This window comes from Amphiprion ocellaris, chromosome 4, assembly GCF_022539595.1.
Source record: "Amphiprion ocellaris isolate individual 3 ecotype Okinawa chromosome 4, ASM2253959v1, whole genome shotgun sequence".
Classification (NCBI taxonomy): Eukaryota; Metazoa; Chordata; class Actinopteri; family Pomacentridae; genus Amphiprion; species Amphiprion ocellaris.
Genome location: NC_072769.1, coordinates 7,471,239 through 7,491,219, shown reverse-complemented (window position 1 = coordinate 7,491,219; position 19,981 = coordinate 7,471,239). Strand labels below are relative to the sequence as shown.

Sequence of the window (19,981 nt, the reverse complement as noted above, 5' to 3'; positions counted from 1 at the left end):
TAACAGCCATTCAGCTGTCTACTGAATCTTTGATACCAGTTTGAGGAGAATTTTGTACCTGTTGTTATGTGTCGGATGGCATCATTCCGTTTGTTAAAGCCCACAGTTTCCCACTGGTTGGTTTTGTCCAAATACACGGCTGCGATGACGGGCAGTGTCATGGTGATCATGTTCTGCTCTCCACAACCGTAGGGCTGTCTGATCAGATTACCCATAGAGTTCCCACTGATGGCGTGATCAAACAGACCACTCATCTGCTCTCTCCCTGTGTGGACAAAGAAAACCACTGAGTTGGTCATTTACAATTATGAAGGCAATACTTCTGTTGGACCAATACCAACTGACAATACAAAACAAGATTTTACTGGCACTCTGTGACATTATACAGACCTGATCAAAATCTTAAGACCAGTTGAAAAATAGCTAGAATTTACCTTTTGCACATTTGGATCTTAATGAGGTTTTGAGTAGAGCTACAATATGCAAAAGCAAGAAGGGGGAGTGAGACAAAAAGCACTTTGAAAAAGTAATTTATTGAAAACAACAAGTAAACTGAAATAGGCTGTTTATCAGCTGATCAAAAGTTTAAGACCACAGGCTATAAAAGCCCAAATCTGCTCAAAATTCTCATCTTCTGTCAGACATTCACATGGTCATGCCCTCCTGATGGCTACAGCTAAGAAGCTTTCTCTTCTTGAACGTGGTCGGATGGTCGAGCTGCATAATCAAGGCCTCTCGCAGCGTGCCATTGCTGCTGAGGTTGGACGCAGTAAGACAGTCATTCTAAATTTTTTGAAAGATCCTGAGCATTATGGAACAAAAAAGTCAAGTGGTAGACCCAAAAAAATTACACCTGCGCTGAGCCGGAGGATCCGATTGGCTGTCCGTCAAGACGCAGGGAGGTCCTCGACCCAAATTAAGGCCCTTACTGGTGCCGACTGCAGCGCAATAACCATCAGACGGCATCTGCGGGAAAAGGTTTTCAAAAACAAAAAACGTATTCAAAGACCTCGTCTCCTACAACGCCACAAAACTGCCTGTTTAGACTTTGCCAGGGAGCATCAAACATGGGACATTGAAAGGTGGAAAAAAGTTTTATTCTCTGATGAGAAAAAATGTAACCTTGACGGTCCAGATGGCTTCCAATGTTACTGGCATGACAAGGAGATCCCACCTGAGATGTTTTCTACCCGGCACAGTGGAGGGGGGTCCATCATGATCTGGGTGCTTTTTCATTCAGTGGAACACTGGAGCTTCAGGTGGTGCAGGTCGTCAAACGGCGGCTGGTTACGTGCAGATGTTGCAGCAGGCATCCCTCATGACTGAGGGCCCTCGTCTGTGTGGTAACAGCTGGGTTTTTCAACAGGACAACGCTGCAGTTCACAATGCTCGCTTGACCAAGAACTTCTTCAGGTAGAATACCATCACTCTTTTGGACCATCCCGCATGTTCCCCTGATTTAAATCCCATAGAGAACATTTGGGGATGGATGGCAAGGGAAGTTTATAAAATGGCCATCAGTTCCAGACAGTTGATGCCCTTCATGAAGCCATCTTCACCACTTGGAGCAATGTTCCCACCAGCCTCCTGGAAACACTCGCATCAAGCATCCCCAAACCAATTTTTGAAGTGATTAACAAGAACAGTGGAGCTACTCATTACTGAGTCCTACTGAGAACATTTTTTGTTCTGGTTTGGAGAGTTTTTTGTAATTTTTTGAGCGATGGTCTTAAACTTTTGATCAGCTGATAAACAGCCTATTTCAGTTTACTTGTTGTTTTCAATAAATTACTTTTTCAAAGTGCTTTTTGTCTCACTCCCCCTTCTTACTTTTGCATATTGTAGCTCTACTTAAAACCTCATTAAGTTCCAAATGTGCAAAAGGTAAATTTTAGCTATTTTTCAACTGGTCTTAAGATTTTGATCAGGTCTGTATGTCCTAAAATAATGTAAATAATGTAGCATATATGCAGATGCAATGCAATGGGTAGTCAGTTTCTTTGCATTTGCACCAATGTGTGTGTAAACTGATGGATGAAGCTGTTAAATCAACCATCAACTACAGCAACCCATCTTATTTACATGAACTGTACTCTTACATGATAAGATTAGACTTCCACTTTGAATGAAATATGTCCCTTGAACTCACCTGTCAGAGAAATTATTGTGCTCATAGGTGTGTCTGGAACCAAATCCACTGCAGGAATTCTACTGTTGATCCTTTCTTCCTGTTTACCGTCTAAGAAAAGAGAAAAGTTAGAGGATTCACAAATAAAAAAAGCAGATGCATATATTACACTTTTTTGCTAATTGTGGCTACTTCAGTGGCAAACTTACTGACACCCTTTCTTGTAGGGTCCAGGGCTACATTTGTTGGAGATTTTATCAGTACGCCTTCAGGCTGGAAAAATAACAGTTAATAAACACACCAGGAGTAAAAACTTATCTTTGAGTACCTTTGAGGACAATATAAAAGGCTTTGCATGTTGACATTTTTAATATCCATGGTACGTTTCTTAATATTAATTTCAGTATAATTTGAAAATTGCACACCGCCCTAGCTAGACGAGTCTGACATTGTATTAAGTGGCCGGAGAACATGCATGACAGACAGTTACTGATCTGAAATGCAAATGCAAACTTTAAACATGCATTATTTCATTGCTGGTTGAATTTCAATCATTTCTAATATGGCAGACGAAGCTCTGACACCACTAAAAAGTCTTTCTCTTACCACCACCAGAAGCATCTTCTGGATTCCATCGCTGAGGAATGTCTCTCTAACAGCTGCTTTGACCTCAATGGGGAATCTTCCATTCTTCATGGGGATTATGATGAATGGTAGGACTCGTGTGGTTTCGGGTCCTACGTCGACCTCCTGACGAAACTTCCCACGCTTATAAGCTGCACTGCATAAATTGGCTTCCTCTTTCAAATCCACGCGCACCTGGATGGTGATTGAGATGGAGAGGTGGACATAAATGAGACTGACAAATTAAAGGAAGAATGCAAATAAAGGAGGATAAAAATTATGCTTACATAGGGACATGGATCCATTGAATTAGTATTGTCAATGAGTATGACAATGACCCACCTTTACCGCATCATCAGAACACACACAAGAATCAGGTTTAGGTGACCAGTGATATGTGTCTGGTGTTACCAAGAGACACTGGCTACAATAATAACTGTATTGTTGGCTTTTCACTTTGTACAAAACTATAAATGAAGATTTAGGAACGAAATGTCGCACTAATAAATATATCATTGCAAGTTAGGCAGCGTACTGGATTCTGACACATCCTCTCTTATGCACCTGCCTCGTGAAATAGGTGTATGAAAAGACCCTTTAATATTAAAGCTTTAAAACAACTGCCTCACATTCACCTCATTCACTCATCCTACAAATGGTGCTGTCAGACAAATATTGTGTCGTCGAGTCTGAGAGCCAGAGCAGCAAGAATCTGCCAAAATCTTGCTCTTATTTTACCTTTTCTTAAAGTGGGACACTTTTTGCATGAAACATTCATACGTCACCATAAATACAGTTAAAATGACAGTAGAGAAAAATAATGACAAGAAATATTCAGCAGCACCTTAACAGTGATATATCTGATTTTCCTGAAACTATACTTTGTCATAGCTGACTGTTACCTTTCAGTTATTAACACCTTGATAGTTTATTGTTGACATTTTGCTGATATACGCTTGTTTCATCCACCTCCCTAGTGTCTTTGCACAGTGTTTTGAGCAACTCTGCCTGATACTAAAGCAATACCCAGACTCACAGTGATGACACTAGGGATATAAGCCACAACTTCTTTTTGCCTCACACTGTGTTTCAGTCCTATATTTACTGCTTTTTTGACTCACTCTGATGCGCTCAGGGGTGTAATTGTGGAGGACTGCCTTAATTTCCAGCTGCTCTCCACGGACAGCAGAGTACGGCAGCCTAAGATCAATGAAGAATCTCTTCCGGACAATGATTTCTAATGGATCAGCCACACAGATACCTTAAATAGAGAAGATAAAACAAATGAAAAGATGAAAACAAAATGAATAAAATGAAAAAAAATAGAAGATGATGGTGCATAAGTACATATTGTAAAAAATAAAAAATTTAAAATTCACACATGCAGTTGTGACTCAAACTAACTAAGGTTTGAGCACTGATTGAAAGACACTGAATGTTGTGACAGACACTGATGTATACGACAAAGAACTGGGACAGAATCAAGCCATAAATACGGCAGTTACTGTATCTGCGTGAAACAAAGTCCAACTACTACAATCAGAAAAGTCAGTTGTGCAGAGAATCAATCCTCACCATGAGTTCTTGACAGACTGATACCAGTGAACTCCCATGTTGTGATTGAGTCTGGCAAAGGAACATTTTGCTCTAAAAACGTGGTCTCACTGAAATCAAGAAATGCAGTTAGCAGTTTGAGAGGCAAAAGAACTTTCAGATAGATTTTAATGGTTGCATGATGTTTCAGTGCATTGCCATCCTTACCAATGAGGGTTGTGTTTCGGGCACGCTTGTAGTTTGTATTCATACCAAAACCAACTTTCAGGGAATTTTGTACGAGTAACAATTTCGTCACTGTCCATGTAACTGTCATCCTCCTCAGCTAAAGAAATCATAAAAAAGGGTTACTACTTTTCATAGAGGCAGAAATCTAAATCATTCTATAAATCTCCTGCATCTCTTGTGCCCGTCTCTTACTGCGAGCCAGTTGCAGGGCATCCTCTCTCCTTTCATTTTGCTGTCTTTCCATCTCCCTGCAGCAGTTCAGGAAGGCCTTGACGCAGCCCTGACCATCCAGGATGTACTCGCTGCGCCTCTTACAGCTGTATGAAACAGGGACATCACTCATGCCATCCAAACAGCACTCTCTTTCTTCTTTGTCCTCATATTGACTTGCTGGAAAGAAAGAGGTTTGTGGAGGAAAGAAGGAGCTAATAAATGATGGTTTACAACAATTAAGAATGTACACATTGTCCATAGAATGCTTGTAGATATAAGTATATTATCTTAACATATCACTGCTTTTTTCATTCTGACAGAACTGCAATTCATTAAAATACGCATTTTGTAACGGCCCCTTAAAAAGGTTCTTTGGTGTTGATTAGCACCTACACAGAGGTGTAAAAATTCAATTCAAACATTTCTGGAGAAATTTTGAGTGTACCAATGCAGCTTTTGCAGGTTATTATGTAATGTTGTGATTATACATAAGATATAATTTATTCATTCATAATTTGTTCATTTAAGTACATTTTATTTTGAAAAGCCAGCTATTTAGATTAGACCCTCAAACAAATGGTCACAGGTCAAAAACTGTGAGTCATATCAAAAAACTTCTTTAACTATGTAAAACACAATCTTGTTTTAAACAAACTGATGTATTTTCTTGTACATACTGTATATTTTATAGATTTAGTGGCAAGTTAGAGAGACCCTACGTTTTGATTTTCACTTGAAACTTTGGAACTCAGATATTATAATGGGATTGAATTAGAGTTTTGGTCGTCACACTCTGTGCTGTGAGAAGATTTATGAAAAAGAAAATTAAGTCCTGCAGCAATAAGACTCACACTGGGTGAAAGAGGACAAAAATGTCTATTTTTTTGTATATACTTTTCTGGCAGTGTAGAAACTGTGAGGAGACAAGGTTAACTGCGCTTACAAAAAACACAAATAATTCTGGTCAAAACTGGAGTGGGTGTCATGACCAGCCTTGTCAAATCCTGGATTTTCAAAAAATTCATGAAACTTAAACTGCAACTGCATAAAATGCATAAAAGATATCAAAACAGAGATTAAAATGAATCACATTCTAAGCCTTATGACCCATTTTAACTGGGAGTGAAGTTTCTACTGCAAGGTATGTCAGAGCTACAGGATTCCAAAGATGGCTGGGTTTTGGCAGTTGTCTGGCCGACTTCCCATTCAATGTAATGGGCACTTTTAAGGCAGTTTTTATGAATTTCATAAAAAAACATACAAAAAAAAGCCACAGCACACCATTCCCGATTAAGCTGCATGTTTTGATATGTAAATTGTAGGGTTTTCGTAAAGCTGTGGGATAAGTTAGGTGCAGAAACTTGCACCAGAAGAGTCTATAAGAATAAGCCCGAGGTATAATAATAAGTGCTTAAATGCTTGTGCATTAAAGAACACTTGACTAGCTTATTTAGACTAGGAGGAGACACCCAGTAGGGATCCATGCTTGGAAATGTCACTAGGTCATTCTATCTCAAATCATCACATTTTTCCATTTCTGCCCACCACTTCTGGTTTTCCTGGAATGTTAATAGCATAAAATATGGATATTTATAAAAAATATTTGTGAAATGTGATATGTCAAACATTTTCCACAGAACGACAGAAAAATTGAGTCCTGGAGTTTCAAAGTGGCTCTTAAAATAGCACGAAGGAAACATTTTTTTTTTTAAAAATATGGGCATCTTTTTCATCTGTTTTCCCCCCTTTGGAGGCATAAGCCTTGGTTTGTAGGACACACACACACGCGCACGCGCACACGCACACGCACACGCACACACACACACACACACACACACACACACACACACACACACACACACACACACACACACACACACACACATATATTCATTACATGCCAGTTTGCTTTAGTACATATCCTCAAACTCTCAAGGTTTGTTTTTCTGTGTGTAGTAATTGGTTAATTTGAGCTTTGATTCTTACCCAAGCTGGTTCTGACTTCCATTATAGTGATGGCTCGTTTCCTCCTGCTGTTGCTGCTGCTGCTGCTGGCGTTGCAGCTAAAATCTGGAAATGCAAAACACACTTCAATCCAAGTGTCGCGATACTGTTAAAATAAATAGTTTGAGGTAGGTTGACACAGCAGCCACAGACGTGTTCCTGTGTCCAAATATGCAGAAGTGTTGCAAACCTTTAACAGCTGATCTTTAAATTGAACTGACTTCATTGAGTAACATTGTCACTGAAAAGATCGTTAGCATTTGGGTGAGTTCATAATGTGCAGCAAGTCAATCTGCTGCTACTTTTCCATCACTTAAATACTTCACATTATTGTTCATCCCATGTAATTCTTGTTGCCATTATTTACATACAGTACTGCTATACATTGTGCATGTCTGTAAGCATGTGTTTCTCTTTTTTACCCCACAATCTGCCCAACACTGAATCTCATGTGATAAATTAACCAAAGTGTAAACTAAATATGCATCTACTACACTGAGAAAAGAAGCCTACTTAATCTGACAGAAATTTAGCACACTGTTTTATTCAAATCCATTCATTCATCCATTCATTCATTCATTTAAATGCAAAATACAGTGAGATACAGATGCCTTAATTATAATGTCGCCCAACATTGGAGGTCCCTGCTAAAATTTTAGATTCATAAGCCTAAATTATTGATTTGATATAAATGAAAAATATTTGGGACAATGTGATTCGTATTTATTGCATTGATTTCATTTACAAAGGTCTAACCTCAGAAACCATCATGATAGTAAAACACATTTACTTGACAAACAAAACCAGAGTATAAAAAAAAAAAAAAAAAAAAGCATAACAACACACACCTTCTGCAATACCTTTCATTTCAAGACTAAAAGAAGAATTTATTTTGTGGCGCAGTTGCTTGGACTTGCCAGTCAGTTCCCCTTACATTATTCAGAGAAAGTCACAGTGAAGACAGAAGTAGCGTTACCTATTCTGTGGGGCGTCCCAGAAGCAGTGTTGGTCTCAAACATCAGTCCAGCATCAAAGAAGACGTTTATGCTGTCCTTCCCTCCTCCTGGTGTGCAGCCGGTGTCGTACTTCTCCACGACGTCCCAAATCTGACAGGATGAAAGTAATCCAGAAATACAGACACAGAAATCTCAGTCAGGGGATGTAGAAATCAAGAATCATACCTTCTGTAAAGGTTTTTTGTTGTATGTTTATCTTGTTTTTCAAGCATTTTTACTAGTCTTGACTTTCACCACTTCAAGGGGCTATCAGTTGTCCAAAGTAAAAAACGTCACTTAAACATCTTAACCATAAATAGTTTCTGGTTGTTTCTTTTCACACATTTGTCACATTTTCACTCACTGTGGGCTTATTTTTCACTGCAATATAAATTCCTGCACTTCTATTAAAACCACACAACTATCACTAAAAGTAGCGAGAACTCAAAAATAGATGTTTTTGCAGAATAACAGCATTTTAATGCTATAAATCATAAACAACATGAACATCTTGCACCTCTGTCTACTATTTTTGAGCCCTGCTGGGTTTATTATTTATTATTAAACATGTTTCATCTTCAATATGTAGAATATTTTATAACATATAGATATTGATGATATATCACAATTTTAAGCTTAGATGAGGTTAATTTTCCAGATGAAATTGCACATCACATGTGATTAGAAAACAAACAAAAAAACTGCATCACTTCAAACATTTTCCAGCACCAGTCACTTCTGAATTTCAACATGGGCAATGGCAAGACAGTGTTCATGCTACCAGTACTGCCAATATCATATTTACTGCACTGGAGTTACATCAGAAAGGAGCTTCTGTTGGTGCCTCTGTCTCTAACACAGACAGACACTTAATTTAAATACTCACATTCAACCCTACTGGCAATTTAGAGTATCAATAAACCTAACTTTATTGTGTTTGAAATGTGGGAAGAAACACCCACAACTCCACACAAAAAGGCCTCATCAACTTGACTGTCAGCCAGTTGACACATTGTGATCTTAAATTAATCCCTTATCAGTCATTTTAAAAGACAAAGACAAAAAACCCAACCTTTTTCTGCGTCAGCCGGTGCTTGTTGTTGAGGACGTAGACGCCTTTATCGACTGCTACCAGTCCCACTCTGCTCTCTGGATCTCCTGTGATCTTCAGACCAAATGTGTTGCGGGGCTCGTAGGAATTTTCTCGTTTCGGTTGTTCTAATTTCAGCTAAAGACAGAAGAAAGAGTAGATTTAACTTTTCAATATTCAGTATCATTTTTATACATGCCTACAACTTTACTAGCTTGTGTGTGGGCGTCTTGTAGCACTAATTTAATAAGTCTGACTGTGTTACATCTCTCACCGATCCCATGCAGGAGTCTTCTACATCTATCCAAATAGAGTCTGATACCACTTCACCAGAATTTGGATGGTAGTAGGCAACAAGGCGGAATGATGGCAGCATTTCTTTGGTGATGATGAGAGGAAAGGAAATAAGTGTTTGACGTTTATTCCGGTGTCGGCCATGTTTCACCAGCTGACCTCTGCTCAAAACCTGGGGACACAGATTTACACAACAATACTTATACAGGCTGCTACACAAGCATGTACACACACACACACCCACACACACGCACACACACCCACACACACACACACCTACCAGATATGTGATGTCATTTTCTTGACTTTCCTGCCTGTTGAGGTTTAGCCTGATGTTCAAGTTGTCTCCTAGTTTCACCTCTGCTGTGTCAACACCTGCAAAAAAACAACTCAACGCAATCAGTGCTGGACATTTAACAGAAACTCACCCATGGCTAGTTGGTGTACTTATAAATGCAGTGTTGTTAACGTGATTAAAGCTGCTCCAGAACCTTCATTGTAACTTACCAATCACAGTGTTATTATGCCATAGCTTTGCGATATGGGGAATAATTTAAAAATGGGTCAGTAGTGGGAGGAGTTTGTCTTCAGGGCTTTCTGGCAGAAAACCTTTCGAGCAAAGAAAGCTTCAGGGAATCAGACAGTGTATTATGAAGATGATGTTATGTGCTAATCTTCTTTTCATGATTTGTCATTTTCAGACAAACAAAATTTGTACATGTTTAGAGTTACAGGTTGACTGCTGCTTGTGGTAGTATGAGATGTTTCTGTTTCACAGCAAAAGTCAAAAATAGAGATCTCAGGTTTGGATTTTCAAGCAAGCTAAGTTAGCAGGCAGCCACAAACTACCCTGAAACAGAGTCTGGAAAACAATAACTAATAACGATTTAAGATATTGACCTTAGTGGACCATAAAAGTGATGGGTTAACCCTAACAGTGAAAGATTAAGAAAAAAGAAGAGCACCAGACGTAACTGCAGCAGTTGCACTGATTATTCTCAGTGGATCCCACATAAACAAAGGAGTACTAATTTAAGCACTCTTATGAAAATTCAGTTCTAATCACCCTTATTAATGATGAATTCTAGTTATCATTGACAGGTTCTCTGCTATCACATGATGTTAAAACATTACATTTAATGCATATTGGTTCCAAACGTTGGTTATCGGCCATTCTCAGTTACTGATAATCGGCACTGGTATTGGTTCTAAAAACAAACAAACAAAAATTCAGCCAAATACAGAATTCTCATCCAGTAGCCTGGGATTAAGTCCCATGTGAAACTAAATGATTCTATAATGACTTAAGCTTGTTTAGGTTTCTCAAAAAAACAACTAAGGAACCTTTTAATCTAAACATCAGGCAACTCTTGTCTCTCTTTGCAAATGTTCCACCAAAACAATTCCCTGTCACTATTTTTGAGGAGACATCATTGCTGCATCCTTGGCTGAGCTTCACCCAAAACAATAGTGTATTTTTTATGGAAATGCATACAGGCCAGAGTGTATATTCCTCCATAGCAGCATGATTATGAGCTAGTCAGACCATTCAACTAAGCAAGACTTGGTTAAAAGAGACCTTTTCAAAACACTGACAAGATTCTAAAGGCGATTAACCAGGCAGGAATCCCTGAATGCAAACTTCTACCATGCTGCATATCGCATCACAGTAATGTGATTGATCAGTTGCACTGATGGTCCTGGAGCAATCTTAATTATGATGCTGTGGAAACAACATCTCCATGGTAACGTCATTATCAAAAAGTTTACCACCTGGTGTCTGTGCAGAATACTCCTCACCTATGTGGATGAAATTGTTGCTTCTACTAGTGAATGGAAGAGCCGTCATATTGGCCGACGCTTGTCTCTCAAGTGTAATACCACGAACATCGGTCCTTGCCTGTAATTAAAGGCACACCAACAGGTTAGCATCCACAAACTAAAAAATAATTTAGGAGCACCTGAAAGGCATCAAGTTTACATTCTTCAATCCTTTTTTTTTCCTGGGGGCAAAAAGATGTCTTCAAAATGCAAAAGATGCAAAATAAGCATAGCAAAAAGACAAAAACATAAATAGCTGATTAAAAGACAGAGACAATAACAGAGACAATCCTAAAGACATACTTTGATTAACAGGGGTGCGAAGATTTCCTCTGTATTGACGGGAAGCCTCGCCATGCCATTGGATTCAGTGACACCACGCACATTGCCAGGCTCCACCACCACCGTAACGCCTTTCGCTGGAGAGCCATCAGGATTTACAACTTCAATCTGCAATTATAGAGAATAACAGCAGAACAATCAGAAATTAAATCATCTTACTAAAACATGTTTTATTACCTTATCAAACCATTGAATGAATACCGTAATCGTCTGTAGTAGTAGATACTGTGCAGCAAAAAGTTATGACTCAGACAGATCACATATGATCTAGAGTGTGGGGGATTTATAGAGCAGTGACATTTTGGAGGATGTAGTCATCTACATCTTTTGCTCTCATTTTACAAAGATGTAAATCTAAATTAGTACATTACCTACCGCCACATCAAACGATATTCCTGGTCTGAAATATTGTCGTGTTTTCTTGAAGTGGATGGTGTAGGGTGATTTGACAATCTGGATACCTCTCAACTCTGCCTCCACCATTTCACTACCTGTTTTTGACACATGCACATCACAGTCATTATACTTTGATCCCCAGTGCCACTCCTCTGACACTTAACAGTTCAATTTGTTTAATTCTGTAATTCTGTAAACAAAACTTATCACAGGAATGCTTATAAAATGAAATAAAGCCTTTTACATTTATGGAACTAGAAATACTCAGCAGAGATCACTAATTGATCAGCAAAATACATCAACGTATCTCATAATAAGCATAGCCCATGATGATAATGGTAACACTCCTTAATGTGAAACAGCAAAACCAGTACAATTCACACATGATGTGGTGCATTTCTTACTTACCGCTCTCCGTCAGTACACTGACAGATACATATATGGAGCTTCCTTCAAGATCGAGGATGTTTTGAAAGGTGTCTGTTATGTGCTGCTTCTTCAGTTTGGCGACTCCATTACCATCGACAATCTAATGCAAATTAATGCAAAAATGAATTAGTTGGTGGATCCTTTTGTAAACATATGAATTCTTATTTCAGCCTTTGATATATTTAATTATTTGTAGAGAATCTGACAATTCCACTCCATATTCTACTCCAGTATTGTAACTGCAGCCATGTGGAGGACAGTAACATTCTAGTGGTGAAACTAAACTGCAGAAGTTTAACTAAGTGGGAAAGATGAAAATGAGACACACTGAGACATCAACAGGCAGACTGTTATGCACCAAAAGTATAAATATATGCTCACCTGCACTCTCTGAAGAGAGCTTGAAAGACTCTTTTTCTGACCCTTATTCATAATCCCAAATACCACATAGGCTGTTCCATCCACCTCTTCACCAAACAGATACCTAAAAGCAAAAAAGTAAAATTGCAATCAACAGAAACAAATTAATACAAGCCTGTTTATTTTCTCTTCCAATCAGTCTGTGATTTCACAAACCTAGCTTTGATACTGATGTCGAGCTCTTCGCTGTCCACGTAGAAGAAGGGAATCTCAGATGTCAGTTTCACCTCAAAACTCGGAAGCACTGTGAAATGATGTGCATTTTGGCATCAAACCAGGCAGAGAGGTGAAGGCTTCAAAGATTTTAAGAGTTTGAGAGGGGACTCACCGTATTCTTTGACTTCAAACTCTGCAACAAAGCTCTGCTGTAAGTTGCTTTCGAATTTGGCCACCACCTTCCACAATCCAGTACTACATGCACAAAGAGCTCATATTTCAAAAATGACACATCAGTAAACATGAAGGACTGAAATACATAAAAGTTTCACAGGCCAATTTTTCCAAGTTGGAAAAATTTAAAAAACTCACCTAACAATTTCAGCAAGCTGGTAAGATGCAGAGTAGATCCCTGATTTTATCGATTTATGACTGGATTCTACAATGATGTTGTCAGGGGTCTAAAAATAAACATTACACAACTATTAACAGTTAGCATCATCGATCTAAAAATCCATGCTTTGTCATTCCGTGAAATTATTGTTTTCTAGCAAGTATTTCTGTGGTTGATTTGCTTTCTGCTTTCAGTTATTTATTACATTTCCCAATATTCCTTTTGAGGGTGAGGTCATGCAAGAATATCAATTTGTGTATTGGAAATTTTCACATGGCTTCTTGTACAGAGTCTGTTGCATTATGAATGTTTTAGGTCTATAAGTGACAAAACTCAGGAGCAGTGTTGATCATACTCTGGGAACAGTTTTAACTCCTCAAGAGACTTTCTCTCTGTGATACTGTAATATTATTGTCAGTTATGTAATTCTTAAAGATACAATACCGTAATCTCAATGGTGACTGAAGTATCCATTTGATTTTCCCTCTCCACTGGTTCCATGCCAGGCCTCACTGCAAACAACCTGTACAAGACTGCCAGACAGAGGCGAAACAAAAATAAAATTGATGCCTGAATTGCCAAAAACTGCAGTACCCCCAATGGCCACCTGAGGCTGATTCCAAAACACATTAATCCCCATAGACTCCCATTTTTGGATTAACTGGAACTTAGTAACTGCCTACAAGGCAATGGCCAGAGCCAACACTATGAGCTTCAAAACTGCTGTTCAGGAAACCTGTAGGTGACACTGAGGGTTTGCCCATCTTTATATACAGTCTATGTTTATTTCATTTTCACTGTCAACTGCTTTCTGTGCAGCATGTAGCTACACTCCACAAAGCCTACAGGAGGAAAAAGTATGTCTCACAAGATGGCGCTTCCAGAATAAAATCTTAGGCAATGTCTTAAATTGGTGAGAAACCTTTTATGAATTATCTGACATTTAACCTAGAAAAAGAGGAGATAGTCACAGTTTCTCATTTGCATTTGTGTTGTCTGTTTGTTTTCTGAAGGGATTTTGCACTTTGTGGCCACTGCATACTACCAATTCAGCAATTCACGAGGTTAGGTACGTGTTTCTCAGCAGTGATCTGCCATAGAAGTGGACTCACCAGGGGTACCGGGAGTATAGATGGTCTTGTCAGTCTGGATGAAGATGTAGCCAGATTGAAAGGAGACTAACACAACCTTCTCCAGCTCTCGGTCAGGGAACTTCGCTTGCAGGTAAACATACTGCTTTACTTTGGGATCCTTACTGAAGTGTTCGGCAGGAATCTGAGCATAAAGAGATACAGTGAGAGATGAAAGTATGTCATACAGTTTTAAAAGACAAGAATCTGTATATCTGCGATACACAAGTAAGTACAGAAAACACAGTGATGTGCTAAAAAGTGAATACCAATAGGTGTTGTGGAAAAAAGAACAATACTGATGATATGAGGAACATGAAGAAGTTATAATAGGTACGTATGTGATCCCAAAAATAGCTCTACAGTAACAAGAGAGCAAAATCTAACAATCAATCACAGCTGAGAGAGAAAGCAGACCACCTTGGATTGTACTTTTCACAATACCTTAGGAATTTGCTTCTCTGCTCTGAATCATGGTCAATATATTTTGGGTTTTTTTTGGGAATAATATGGAAAAAAAAAAGACTCTTTCATGTCAAAATGAAAACAGATTTCTACAAGTAATGTCAATTAATTACAAAATATTATTTTAGTTATTTATACAACAACAATAATACTTTTAATTATTTATCATTACTTTGTAGAAATCGTTTTTCACTTTGACATGAAATAGTCTTTTTCTCCTTTGTAAACTCTTGTCAAAAATGCCTAATTAAATTGACCATGATTCAATGTTGAACAAGGGGGAAACTTCCAAATGTGGTGAATATCTGTTATATCCACTAATATGCAACAAATAATTAAACTGTTACTGTGACGCCATTTTAATGTTCATTAATAAGCTTATTTTTGTGAAAGAGAAAACACATTAGAGTGTCCCACAATACTTTACCAATATTCTAAGAAGTTATAAATGCTTATTTTATGTCACAACGGTGTGTTGGGAAAGCAGGGAGGAGGACGTGAGTGCAAATCAAAAGTTGGCAGGTTGGAACAGTTCAGAAGATTTATCATAAGAAAAATACAAACAAAGGCTTACGGGAAGAATTGCCCGTATTTAGCTTGGCAGCTAGAGCAGGCAGAGGTTAAAGTCTATATAAACAGACAAGAGGTCAGCACAGGTAATCAAAACATAGGCAGGGAAAACAATTTTGCAAGAACACTTGGCAAGATGCTCATTGTGAGAGTGGACCTTGGGCTCAAGCTCAAGTTCAACAAATCCAGGATAACTTTCTGAAGCTTGGTTTCAGTAAACCTAACATCTGTAATCACATGAAGTGAATCCAAGGTTTCCACATGTAGCTGTGAACTTATTCATGCAAAAGAGACCAACATGGACAGGTCTAGAGCGGTATTTTCTCATGAGAAGAATGAACCAAAACAAAGTATGAGGCACTAAAAGAAAGAATTCAGACTTAAAGAAACACAGTCGCTGCAGCCAAAGCCAAAGAAGGAAAGCTGCCAAAAATGCAGGTTAATAATGTCACTTCCCAGTCACTAAGGCTAGAGCATATCTGATTATAACCTGATTATAATTGCAATTTACTGTATTAAATCTGTTGCTGCAAGCCCATTCTCATTGTGTGCAAGACAGCTTTAGCCTCACTTCAATCACTTCTTCAGCTGCCAGCTTGGCAAATATGAAAATTTCTCTTATGGTCAACAAGTGCAAGGCCTTATTGCTTTAATCAGTGTCTGTTTTAGGATTATGTTGCAACAAAACACACATATAGACCAATAAAAAGCTTTGAAATTGCTTATAGACAACAGGCAAAACCAAAGTAAGACGAGAATCTAAATCTCATGTCCTCTTGTGCTCATCTGGAAGAGAAATGGGTGGAGAGAAAAAGAAAAAAAGATTCTTTCATGTCAAAGTGATAGAACTCCTGCTTTCACTCCCTGTGTGCTGAGCTCCATGGGATTACAATGACCTGTGATACCATTTTACCAAAAGATAACCGGAGCAGGATAGGTGTGCAGCATAATTTCTCGCATACTCCATGAAAACCCAGAGTTCAACCTTAAGTTACCTTCCTAACCTAAATTCTTGCAGGCTTAATGAAGAAAAGTTGGAGAGAGATGAGTGTAATAGGGAATTGGCAGCAGGTGAGGTGGTGGACAGGACACGGAATGCAAAAGGGGCAGAGCTGTCAGATACTGTAAAATGTATTTATTGTTAAATATACCATACCTTTACGAATTATAAATGGCATTATATTGGTTTTAAATCCTCAGGATTGGAAATTCTTGAATTTAAATCTTATAACATCTACATCAAAGTGATGATATTGTGACAATGAAACAACTAGTAAAATATCTTTAACTCAGACATTAAGTAGCAGCATAACATAAGTGTATATTCACAGGTTAATTAGCGCAGGTAGGCTGGCATCAAGGTACACATAAAACTGTTTTAATGGGCCTTTAAGAGGATGCCGCATCTGCTTTGTTTTTATGTACAAATGAAAAGTGTTCACAAGAAAACAAGTAGCCCAGCTAGCAGCTGCAACACTGGCTCACAAATGTGAATAATCTTTTTAAAGAAAATGTTTTAATCTAGCAGTCACTGAATGTTTTAAGGATGTTTGTCATTTCAAATCATGTCCCTGTAGGGGGAAAAGAAAAGAATGGAAAATCTTACACCAGCATTCAAAAAATGCTTCCGGGATGTTATCATGACCATAGACAACACAAAGTTTATGTTTTTTAAATACAATTTTCCTATAATATGATACGTTAGCAAAAATGCAACATTTCTGAGGATGTTGTTGATGTAATATACTATAGTTTGTTCTTCTATGAAACATTCTCATAATGTTGCATGGTAACAAAGGAAGGATATTGTCAATGTTAGGAACAAGAATGTGAGGACATAATAATCCTATAATGTTTTAAAATGTCTTTAGAGAAAATTATCTGACCTTTGAGAAGAACATTCTGGGAGCCAAAAATAACAACTTCCTGCTGAAAACATTAATAGAACTTCGCAAAACTTTTCCACAGTGTTTTAGAACAACAGCAAGGCATCAAGCTCAGAGGTAGAAGCATAGTTTTGCAATTAAATCAAGTTTCAGAAAGCACTGTTACATTACCATAATTCTTCCAATTTCCTGGAACTTGTTTGTTTTGTTCAGGGTCACAGATGTGGAATCAAGCACGTTCTTTCTGGTTGGATGGTTCTTAACGATGATGTCAACATTAACGGGATCTTCAAGAGTGCAATCTTGAATTTCTATAAAGATGTTTTCTACCGCTCCCACTCGCAACAAGTTGGGTGCTGACATCACCTCCCTGAAGAGAGACGACAGAAAGATTGTAGTGCTGTTTTAAAAGGCAAATTAAAGACTTACCTTCCCACTCAGGTTTTTGATTGATTCTTCTTAAAAATAATTTTATGTATTAATTTCTCTATGTATTGACTTATTTACATATTTTAGTTTATTCAATGTACAGTTTATTACTTGACTTTTTATTTTCTTATTCTGTTCTTGAAAAAAGGACCTGTATTTCTATCACTACCTCTATTTTAATAATACATTTTAAATGTAATTTATTTATTAATGCTTCAATGCTATTTTATCTTATTTCAATTAAATTCATCTCATCTGGTGTTTCCTCATTGCATGTGTTATTTAGGATAACTTTTTCTAGCTTTTGGAGGGTTGTTTGTATCTAACCCACTTTCTGTTACATTTCATTTGTATAAAGTGCTATATACATAAAGTCTGACTGACTGAACCAAAATGCTGTTATTGGGATATATGTACATGTAGATTAAACAAATTTTATATATTTTTTAAAGGTTTAAGACTAATAACAAACAAAATGTACTCCCTACGATGCCATAATGTGCATTTTTGTTTGAAACACAACACATCTTCTACTAAGATGAGCTCTGTGAGGATGTATTGAGGCATATATGTAGAAGGAAAACAAGTAAAATAATCAGAAGTTTTTGGAAACATGCAAAATGGAAGTACAGAATAACCTCCAGCATTTATTTTACATACAATGTGTAATCTATTAATCATTCTGACCAAGATCCAGCACTAGATCAATGAAATATTTCATCATTGTGCTGCACTCTGTTTACTGTGTCACCACAGTGTAAACTGAAAACAGATTCCAGGAAACTGTGCTGCAATTTACTGGCATTTGAAAAACCTAAAGGCCAAATTGATCAGAGTACACTTTATAATTTTGCTCAATAGCTGAAGCTTATTGATAGAATTTTAATCTAATGGTTAAAGAGCATTTTAGGAATATCTACCTTTATATTTGAGAGTCATTATAGTGATCAGAACAATTCTTTACAACATTTCTTTTGACAAGTAACACAAAAATAAATGCATCAGTGTTTTTTCTCAGTGGCTGAGGTAATTCAGCTGAAAGCATAGAAAGTTGTGTCATCACGAAACACCCACTGAAAGTGTATTTTATTGTTACTGAGATGTAGAATTAGTCAATATCAATAAGAAAGAACATTTAATGTTAGGAAAAGCATTTATTGTTGTACAAAAATGGGCTATGCATAAAAAATGTTTTATATTTCATCTTCAAATTACATAATAGTTGTCATTGTCACAACTGTCAGAGCATAGTGCTATGATGAGAGGAAAACAGACAATATTTTATCTCTTTTAATCCCAAATTAGCTTTGATCAGGCCTTCGAATTAACAAAGAATCTTAAAGGTTAGGAAGCTGTACTTACAGTGGAGCACCACCAGCCACAGAAATCAGAAAGGACAATGCCAGAAAGGCCAACAGCGATGGCTGGATCCAACACATCCTGCTGCCAGATACCATATCTGCTGTGTGTGTTCATTCTCCCTCTGTAACCCTTTTTAACACGCTTGTTGCTCCTCCTGCACCTTCTGTCTCATCCTCCTCCTGTAAATTATTTTTCAGGCTTTAATCATTGATTAGATTTTGAATGAATAATGTGACATATTCAGTCATTAAAACTGTCAGATAAATGTATTTGACTGCCAGCTAGATTTATTTAGATTTGTTTGTTTCTAAAAACATTCTGAGTCAGTTCTGCAAAATTCTAGAAATGTTTTCGGTGGAAAGTTTTATCTTATTTCTGGGAATGTTCTTCTTAAATGCAGGATGAAGTTCTCTAAAGACGCTTTGAAAATGTTCTTAAAACATTTTCTGAATGTTGCATTGAGAACATTCTCAAAAGCAACATCCCTAGAACATCTTCAGAATATTTCATGGAAAATGTTCCACTTTTGTTATTATTTCATATTACAGGAACGTTTTTTGAATGTTGGCTTGAGAACATTCTTGTTTTGTTATCATAATCTGACAACATCCTTCAAAAACTAAATGTCAAAACACTCTGTCTTTGCTGACTTTTAACCTCATAGGAACATTATTTTTGAAACGATAAATATCCTTGCAATGCTCTTTGAACATTAGATTTTTATGTTTTCTTTCAAATGATTTTAGAACTTGTAGGTAATGTTGGTCTATTCTTCAAAGTCCTAGAAATGTTTTCAGTGGGAAGTTTTATTTTATTTCTCTGGATGTTCTTCTCAAAAAGCAGAATGAAGTTCTCCAAAGACGCTCTAGAAATGTTCTTAAAACATTTTCTGAATGTTGCGTTTACAGTGTCCTTCCTGTGTCATAACAGATTATAGAAGAACTTTCGCAACAGCAACATCCCTAAAACATCTTCAGAATATTCCAAGCAAAATGTTCCACCTTTGTTATTATGTCATATTTCAGAAACATTTTTAAATGTTTGTTTGAGA

General features: G+C 37.4%; 1 protein-coding gene and 1 long non-coding RNA gene across 2 annotated transcripts in view; both read right to left on the bottom strand.

Moving 5' to 3' along the window:
• The window catches only part of LOC111584067 (complement C3-like), a 29,421-nt gene extending 10,346 nt beyond the window's left edge, over positions 1-19,075 (bottom strand). Inside the window, exons 1-25 of the mRNA XM_023293320.3 lie at positions 18,931-19,075; positions 17,311-17,509; positions 14,201-14,363; positions 13,533-13,621; positions 13,067-13,155; positions 12,867-12,949; positions 12,695-12,782; positions 12,500-12,602; positions 12,098-12,218; positions 11,669-11,784; positions 11,255-11,401; positions 10,931-11,030; positions 9,411-9,505; positions 9,111-9,302; positions 8,819-8,974; positions 7,728-7,857; positions 6,734-6,817; positions 4,727-4,924; positions 4,514-4,631; positions 4,328-4,416; positions 3,874-4,013; positions 2,735-2,947; positions 2,338-2,401; positions 2,150-2,239; positions 59-265 (exon numbers count right to left, since the gene is read on the bottom strand). Coding sequence (XP_023149088.2) covers positions 59-265; positions 2,150-2,239; positions 2,338-2,401; positions 2,735-2,947; positions 3,874-4,013; positions 4,328-4,416; positions 4,514-4,631; positions 4,727-4,924; positions 6,734-6,817; positions 7,728-7,857; positions 8,819-8,974; positions 9,111-9,302; positions 9,411-9,505; positions 10,931-11,030; positions 11,255-11,401; positions 11,669-11,784; positions 12,098-12,218; positions 12,500-12,602; positions 12,695-12,782; positions 12,867-12,949; positions 13,067-13,155; positions 13,533-13,621; positions 14,201-14,363; positions 17,311-17,509; positions 18,931-19,025 — 3,169 coding nt within the window. The 5' untranslated portion in view covers positions 19,026-19,075. The remainder of the gene's footprint in view (positions 1-58; positions 266-2,149; positions 2,240-2,337; positions 2,402-2,734; positions 2,948-3,873; positions 4,014-4,327; positions 4,417-4,513; positions 4,632-4,726; positions 4,925-6,733; positions 6,818-7,727; positions 7,858-8,818; positions 8,975-9,110; positions 9,303-9,410; positions 9,506-10,930; positions 11,031-11,254; positions 11,402-11,668; positions 11,785-12,097; positions 12,219-12,499; positions 12,603-12,694; positions 12,783-12,866; positions 12,950-13,066; positions 13,156-13,532; positions 13,622-14,200; positions 14,364-17,310; positions 17,510-18,930) is intronic.
• On the bottom strand, positions 515-2,143 carry LOC118471857 (uncharacterized). The gene is made up of 2 exons (XR_004849197.2): positions 1,123-2,143; positions 515-966 (listed from the first exon to the last, which is right to left on the bottom strand). It is a non-coding gene; the product is annotated as an uncharacterized LOC118471857 (long non-coding RNA).
• Positions 19,076-19,981: the final 906 nt, after the last annotated feature.